Source organism: Mytilus galloprovincialis, chromosome 8 (genome assembly GCF_965363235.1).
Source record: "Mytilus galloprovincialis chromosome 8, xbMytGall1.hap1.1, whole genome shotgun sequence".
NCBI lineage: Eukaryota > Metazoa > Mollusca > Bivalvia > Mytilida > Mytilidae > Mytilus > Mytilus galloprovincialis.
This window is the reverse complement of record NC_134845.1, coordinates 28,894,486-28,903,263: the sequence shown is the minus strand read 5'-3', so window position 1 is coordinate 28,903,263 and position 8,778 is coordinate 28,894,486. Positions and strand designations below refer to the sequence as shown.

General features: G+C 30.4%; 1 protein-coding gene across 6 annotated transcripts in view; it reads left to right on the top strand.

Moving 5' to 3' along the window:
- Positions 1–255: 255 nt before the first annotated feature.
- Positions 256–8,778, top strand: part of LOC143085494 (armadillo repeat-containing protein 3-like) — a 30,967-nt gene continuing 22,444 nt past the window's right edge. For 5 of the 6 annotated variants that reach the window (XM_076261879.1, XM_076261877.1, XM_076261880.1 and 2 more), the window contains exons 1-7: positions 1,837–1,976; positions 2,525–2,574; positions 3,419–3,536; positions 4,761–4,886; positions 5,319–5,390; positions 6,118–6,293; positions 6,712–6,838. In XM_076261879.1, coding sequence (XP_076117994.1) covers positions 1,862–1,976; positions 2,525–2,574; positions 3,419–3,536; positions 4,761–4,886; positions 5,319–5,390; positions 6,118–6,293; positions 6,712–6,838 — 784 coding nt within the window. In that variant the 5' untranslated portion in view covers positions 1,837–1,861. Of the gene's footprint in view, positions 383–1,836; positions 1,977–2,524; positions 2,575–3,418; positions 3,537–4,760; positions 4,887–5,318; positions 5,391–6,117; positions 6,294–6,711; positions 6,839–8,778 lie in introns of those variants that run through there. The other variant, XM_076261881.1, reaches the window with a different exon arrangement.

Genomic DNA, 8,778 nt, shown 5'->3' with positions numbered 1-8,778 from the left:
GAAAATTTATAAATATAAAATCGACTTTTTTTTAATATAGTTTTTTTCTCTTCATCATCTTTGAGAAAATTAGTACTTTAACCTCATTTCATCTTTATTGTAAAAAAAACTTTAAATATTAATTTAGAGAGGCATTTGTGTCGTTAATCAAATTGTATTGTACATTTGTCTTTTGTTACCCAATTTACCTGTATTTACGCTAACCTCGTGGAATTTTCCCGCCATTTGTCAATCAGGTACTTTTGTGTACTACGTCATTAACTACACACCAAAATAGGACGTCCTTAGTAACAACACAAGCTTCGGTCAATGGCGGTATAAATATCAGTCTAAACTTATTTATTTATTGTGGTATCACTTGCCCAGCAATTTATAAAAACAGGTTTGTTGTTTGATGAAAATATTATAACACACACCAAATTAGAAAAAAATTATGATATGCAAATATGACATTGTATGATATAAAAACATGATAAAAATACCGAAATAGGAGGAAAATTCTGCATAATAAACGAAAACATTTCGGAAAACTCTCTGAGCAAATTGTGAAATGAAGCTCACACACATCAAATGAATGGAAAACAAATGTCATAATCCCGACTTGTATTGGTACAATTTTTTTTATTATGTAACAAGTTATGTACATCGCTCATGTTCTTGTTACATGTATGAGGGGGGATAGGACCTTTATCAGGACTCCGGGATCGGGTGTTTTTAAGCTCGGGATGTGAGGATTTATTTGATTTAAATTTCGGGACCTAAATTTATTGTTTTTAACTCCGGGATTTGGTGATCAGGACCCCTCCTATACCCCTCATGTATACTGCGCAAGATTATAGTCTAGTAGAGACCCCTTAATACACCTTATCGCTATTTGTCTGCCATTATTGAAATCACACAGGTTCCTATAAAATTTTGACGTCATAATACAAAATATCTGACACCACAATGGAAAAGTGATTGTTGAATGTTGTATGACATCAATAGTTCAAAAGCTGCAGGACAGATTCTTGGGTCAACTGGGAATAGCGATAAGATGTATTTACAGGCAACTAATGGGCAGTAAATGAAGAGTGTTTTATATTACAAATGAAGCTGAGCAGACCCTTAAATAGTTGATATGTAAACGTCCCCATTAGCTGTGTTAGTAAAGTACATGCTCCATTAGTTCAAACATTCATTCATGTACATCCCTGATTACATCAAGTAAACTAATAATACTTTTTCATTACTAATCATGTGCCATGTTTGGCATATATATAAAAGAAGATATGGTATGATTGCTAATGAGACAACTCTTCACAAGAGACCAAATGACACAGAAGTTAACAACTATAGGTCACTGTACAGCCTTCAACAAATTGAGCAAAGCCCATACTGCATAGTTAGCTATAAAAGGCCCCTATATGACAATGTAAAACAATTCAAATGAGAAATCTAACGGCTTAATTAATGTAAAACAAAATATCCGAAAAACAAATATGTATTTAAACACATGATTAACAAATGACAACCAATTATAGATGTACCTTACAGATTGTTTCAAAACAGAAAAAAAATATCCTTAATTTTTTTATCACGGGTAATTTTATTTTTTATTTACCTTTTATTAGTAGAGCATGAATTACAATAACATTACTTCTTGACATGATATTTTATAAGTGTGCATGAAACTGCTACACCACGTTTCCTTGCATTTCCAATTTGAATAAATAATCAAATAAAAAAAAGATAGTTAAATTTCGTGATTTTTTTTTAATGGTTTATCAGATTATGATATCAATGTGGTCTACATGTACATATACACATGTCTTTACACATTGATTTATGATTATGTGCCTTTATACTAGAACACAATAAAATGGTTGATTCAAAAAGATCTTTGGACCTAGCAAGATCTCATTTGCTCTCTCGTGAAAGGGCTCTCACATCATCACGAGATACTGCAAGATCTCATCTGTCATCTCGAGGAACAGGTATCATTGGCTGAGGAAATTAGATGATCATGGTGCATTGTATTAGTAATTTTCTAGGTTTTAAAGAGTTTTAATTTTATTATTTTACTTAGGATTATTGTAGCTGTGGAAAGGATGTTTTTATAATTTGTTAGTTTTAGAAGAAAAAACTTTGTTGCAACCATTCTTATGGTATTTTCATATTTTATTTGTAAAAGAAAAAATCCTACAAATCCAGTTTTAAAGTTTTAGCTTTAATTTGTTTTCTAGCAGAGTCAACAGAACCTATAATATAAGTACTATTTTTTATAAAAAGTTCAGAAATAATTAGGGAAGGGGAGTTGTAAAAAAGTAGGTAACTTTTACCTATCTTTTATGGTTTGACACTTTAATGAGATGTATGGTCAAGTAATGGAACTTTAGTATTACTTACTATGATATCATTACAGGCCAGTCAATTTATCTATAGTAAGCCATAAATATATTTGTCCTGCACAAATTGTCTTTAGCTTTACGTCATGGTTAAAAATATTAAACAATCAACAAACTTATGGATCTTTCTATTTCAGACATGGGAAAGAAAGTAAAGAAGGACGAGAAACCTCCTCCAGATGATGTGGTAAGATAAATATGTAAATTATAAGGAATCATTAAGGATAACCATGTATTTCATTCAGTTATACCTTACTGACTGTACCAGGCTGTACTGAAACTAATATATAAAAAAAACTGCATGTATAGATGAAATTAAAAAAAAGAATGTTTTTGGTGATTGAGGAGTAATGTTATACATTTTATACAACTTTTTTTAAATTTATTTGTACAATACAACATTGTAAGATAATTTACATGAAACATATACTTGGTCTGTTTGTTTCACCATTTGTACATTCTTTTTAGATAAATAATCTTTTTAAGTCATGAAAGTGGATCATTAGTTTGAAATCAAGGTATCAAACAATTAGGGCCTACATTTTTTTGTACTGTACTGTACATAAGCATATTTGTTTAAGAAAAACCTCCTATCTTGAATTTGACAAAATTAATAATTAAAAGTAGTCCCATTTTGCCACCTGCACTATTGGTCATTATTAAAGTTTGTTAATACCAAAAGAAATTAGATATTTTGTTTTGTTTTTTATACATTCAATTTTTGCGTATACATGTATATCTAAAGATGTGACACAGACGTATAAAGTGTCTGTAAAATGAGATTTGAAACATTTTCAATTAAAAGTACATGTATGTTCATCAGCTTCTGGGTTGATAAGATAATGCCAATTGGCAATTTTCAAATAAAATTGTTCAATAAAGCATTTATACAAATTTATTTCTGGAATGAGTCAAAAGATTGGGTAGGAATTTAGAAAATGCGGATGTTTTTGACACACAAAATAAATGTTCTTTCCTCTTGCTATGTCAATACAAAACATAAATTAATTGTATTATTTCTTTCTTTCTAGTTTGACCCTCTATTGGTTGAGAGCAGACAAGCTGGGACTGTGGTCCTAATGTTAAGTAGTCCAGAGGAAGACGTGCAGGCCAAAGCATGTGAAGCTATTTATAAATATGTTGATAAATGTAAGTTCAAATGAAAGCACTTAATATTTTATAGATATATGTGTTACATCAGCATAGGCAGATCCAGGGGGCCCGGGCCCCTCCCCCCTCCCTTTTCATGGGAAAAATTGGGTTGATTATATAGGGAATCACTGAAGCATGACTGGAGCGGGCCCCCCCTTACGAAAAGTTCTGGATCCACCACTGATCAGATATAGAAAATTAGTATGTTGAAAAAGATATATTGAATTTGTTTGTTTTTGTCGAGCCTTCGACTTTAGTCAAAGAAGCGAGACTAAGCGATCCTACATTTCGTCGGCAGCGGCGTCCACAAATCTGTGGTTAAAGTTTTTGAAATTTTAATAACTTTCTTAATAATACTGGATTTCTACCAAACATGGACAGAAGCTTGTTTATGATCATAGGAGAGTATCTAGAAGTAAATTTTGTAAAAATAAAATTCCATTTTTTCCGTATTTTACTTATAAATGGACTTAGTTTTTCTGCGGGGGAACATTACAATCACTCTGTGATTAAAGTTTTTAAAATTTTAATAACTTTCTTAAACTATCCTGGGTTTGTACCCAACTTGGACAGAAACTTGTTTATGATCAAAGATAGTATCCAGACGGCAGAAGTAAATTTTGTAAAAAAATAAATCCCTTTTTTCTGTATTTCACCTTTAAATGGACTTAGAATTTCTGCCAGGAAACAACACATTCACCCTGTGGTTAAATTTTTTAAAATTTTAATGACTTACTTATACTTTTTTTAATTTGTACCGAACTTGGACAGAAGCTTGTTTATGATCAAAAGTTAGTACCTTAGAAGGAAATTTTGTTAATATTTTGTACATGTGTATCTGAATGGACTTAATTTTCTTCCAGTTAACATTACATACAGTCTGCAGTTAAAGTTTTTAAAACATTTATTGGATTCATAAACTATCCTTGATTTTTACCAAACTTGGACAGAAGAGACAGAAGATTCTTACAATCAAAAGATAGTATCAAGAGGAATATTTTTTTTATTTTTTTCCCTCATTTTTGTTTAGCCTGCGATTTACAGCAAAGGTAAGGGAGACACTGGGTTCCGCAGAACCCTTATAAATTTTTTGTTTTGTTATTTACATTATTTTCTTATCTGACTTTAAAGCTACTAAAAATTATATGACATATTATCAGTAAAGTTACTGAAAAGAAAAGTTTTAAAATTTTGCAGTAAAATTGTAATCTTTTTTTATAGGTGATGAAAATAAGAAACAGCTACTTGATTTAAATGCAATAGAGGCTTTACTTCCACTCTTACAAAGTGAAGATAGAATTGTTAGAAGGAATGCTTGTATGGCTGTCAGTGTTATGACAGCACATCGTAAGTACATTGTTTAAAAAATTTAAAAATAATTCAGCCATTGTACATAAAAGAATTTGACATGGACAATAAATAAAAAAAAACACTTTTTACTGGATTCACTACATGTTGCAATGTGACCTCAAAACTCTAGTTGATTCGAGACTCTTGATGAACAAAACAAATATTACATTAAACCTTAAAATACTAAGTCACTGAAATAACCTAAACACAGTCCAAAAGTGATTTATTTTTCATCCATCTATTCTATATTGCTGTCTTGAGCATTCATGTACAGACTTTGTAAATTCAACAATGCAATATATAAAGTTGTTTATTTCTTGTATAGATGTAAAGTCAGGTATATACTATAACAGTTCTAGTTATATGGTTAAAAACTGAAACGTTTTACTCATTTATTAAAACACTTATAATGCTTTTGTAAAATTTCAGCTGAAGTAAGGAAAAAGTTGAGAAAGAACGAAGAAGCCATACCTGCTATGATAACATTGTTAGCACCTGAAGGTTTGTATTATATTAGTTCTGTTATCTTTAATATTGTATATTTTGGTGCAACCTTATTTCACAGACTTACACAAATAAACAGATTGATATATGTTTTTATGTACCGGTGTTTGAATTCTGTAATAAGATTGTTTTTAAAAGTGAAATAGTCATGCACCACCTTTCAACGCCTTAATTGTCTACATGCTTATTGCTTATGAATTTACATGTTATAACACCACATCAATTCTTACATTCTTGGAATTTTGAAATTCCTTGTCCCCATAATGCCTTGAATTGAGAATCTGCCATTTGGAAGTTTTTCACTAGTTGTGTATACATCCATCATTTGTACAATCTTTTGTTTCACTTATGATATCTTTGTTTGCAGACATATTCCAGCTTGCATCAATTTTGTTTATTTTCATTTTTTTTAAAACTATGACAGCTGCAGGTGGAACATATTCAGATAATTGAGTTTTCACTAAGATGTTAGTGCTTTCAAGTCAAAGATTCTTACAAGCTTTTAAATCCTTTTCAGTTTTACTTGTTGATACTTTAGCTTTAGAATAACAAAATTTACAATTAAAGTAACAAGCTGAAACCTAAGAAAAGTCTGTAATTGACTGATTGGGCTTTGTCTATATACTGATTGCATTGGAATTGAAGTGTAAAATACCTTTTTGAACATTTGAATTATCTAAGATATATTTTGAACCCTGTTTCATGATTAGTTATTTTTTTGCAGAGGACACTGTTGTACATGAGTTCTGTGCCCTTGGATTATCACAGATGGCCATTGAGTTCAGCAGTAAAGCAGTGATATTTGAGAATAATGGAATAGAACCATTGGTGAAATGTCTGAGCTCAACCGACCCTGATGTACAGAAAAATGCTATTGAAACTTTGGCACAACTTCTTTTGGTATGCATTTGTGGTATTAAACTGAGTTATTGGTTCAAAATGGTGCTAGCACCTGATCCCTTATTGATACTGGCAACTAAAGATAATATCTGAATTGATTTTTTTCCCTAAAGCTTAAATTACTGGTTAATATAAAAAAGAAGATGTGGTATGATTGCCAATGAGACAACTATCCACAAAAGACCAAAATGACACAGACATTAACAACTATAGGTCACCGTACGGCCTTCAACACCATATACAGGTAACTTTTGTATTTGACAGATTTGTGGGTTAAATGAGTTGTAAAGTGTTCAAGGAATCAGAATAAGAAATGTTTGCTTTATCCATTAGCTGATGCAGGGAAATTCGTTCTCCTTTTTCAGATTTTATTTTTTCATATACATGTAAATTCAATTATATTTTTGTTTTTTGACAGGACTACCAGACAAGGGCAGCAATCAAAGATTGTGATGGATTATCTCCCATGCTAGAATTACTAAAGTCAGAATTTTCCATCATACAGAAGTTAGCTCTACTGGCATTAGACAGGGCGTCACAAGATGGTAATACAATCATATATATTATGACACATTTTCTGTTTATTTCAGTCCACAAAAAGGGGTGTGTGGCTCAATGTAGATGCAACACAGCTAATGTCACACAATATATACTCCTCTCACACAAACAACCTGTGTACCAAACAAATTGGACTTATCATGTTCAAAGAACAGATTGCCTCATTTTCCTGCACCAGTAGATAGATTTCAATTCAGCACCATGTCTGTATGGAGCATTTTCATTTGACCTTGACCTCATTAGATTTTGCCTTCGTTTAAAATGTTTCATTTATTGCAGCAGCCAAATAATATTGCTCAATTTGTACCTGCCTTGAATATGAACAAACTTACCACGAAGCAACCAACAATTAGATTTTTGCTCTTTATAAGAATTGTCATTGAAATATTAAAAGAATTGTAGAAGATTATTTTTAGTCCTTTTTATCTCAGATTGATACACATTTTGATTATTTGTTTTTTTATTGAAAGGTGGTTTGTGTTTTCTTAATTATAAATATTAGAAGATGATAACGTATTATAGATATGTATGCTAAAGAAATACATAAATTAGTGTGAAGCCTTTGAAAGCTGGAAATATATTTAATCTTGATGTTTGATATTTTTATTAATTTTCCTGGTTTTCATCTTATATCAAACTTCAAAGTATCCATTCTTTTGAAAAACTTTTACTTTTATAACAAGCCACATTATTTTGTCCTTATCATACTTTTCTTGTGAAAATATGGTAAAGCGATTTTAAAAGATAAAGTGTTTATTATATAACTGTGATGTAAAAGTAATTAGTTCTGACGACTTCTGGTATAATTACCAAATCAATGAGACAGTTTTAAACCTCAGACAACATTTGTAAATTATTTAGCATATGATTTTCTCTCAAAATATTCCCTCATTATAGTAGTTGGAACATAAAACGTTGGGAGTTTGACTTTTTATTTTGTTTTTAACTGATTGGATTATGTAATAATTGTATTGTTATTTCTTGTCAGTTTTGAGTATGACTTTTACAGATAGTTATGTCTCAGTGCAGATAACCTTGTCTCCTACAAACAATATATACATACAAAATTATAGGAATAATCTTAACCGAGTGTTCTGTACTTTACATTAATTTTTAAAATGTTAACTACATACATGTATACTAATGTATATTTATCCTGTAAAAGTCTTGTTTTAAGAATTTAAAAAAAAGCTCATTATAAGATTAATCATTTTCAGGTAGAACAGAAGTGGCAAAATTGTAGTATCAAATTAAAACTTCTTGCTCAGGTGTGACTGGTTGTATTTTGAAAAAAAAATCTCATAAAAATAAAGTGGTCTTAGTATAGAATCCATTTCAATATATGTCATTTTACTACATGGTTGTTTTGTTTTGAGTAAATGGTTAGCAGCATTAAACCTTCTTAATGGAGGTTTTATGTTGGGTTCTAAGCTTTTTAAATAATGAACAGTAATGTTATTTTTTTTAAGTGTCTATTCTTTAATCCATTAACTTTTTTAATCTGTTTTTATCTATAGGATCAGTTTTGTTCAAAATTTAATGTATACTAAATGACCAAGTTTAACTTGTTTTAAGGAACAAAATCCTCATGAAAATTTGAAACCATAGAATCCAGAGAGCAGATCATTACATCTGATAAATGACTTAAAATTTTATTAAATTTCTCAAGAATGTATAAACTCCTAGTCCTACATCCTTAAACTGGAAGGAAAGTACAAACCATCATAATTGTAGGGGGCACCTGTTATGTAGATATGATAAATCAAATGGACTCAAAAAGATATATCATAGCCTAAACTGAATCATAATGTAACTTCTAATTTACCAATATCATTAAAGCCGTAATTCTCAAATTCATAAAGATTACGATCATTTAAAGATGCCCATTTTGTTCAACAATGATGGCCTATATTCAAGCCATGCAATC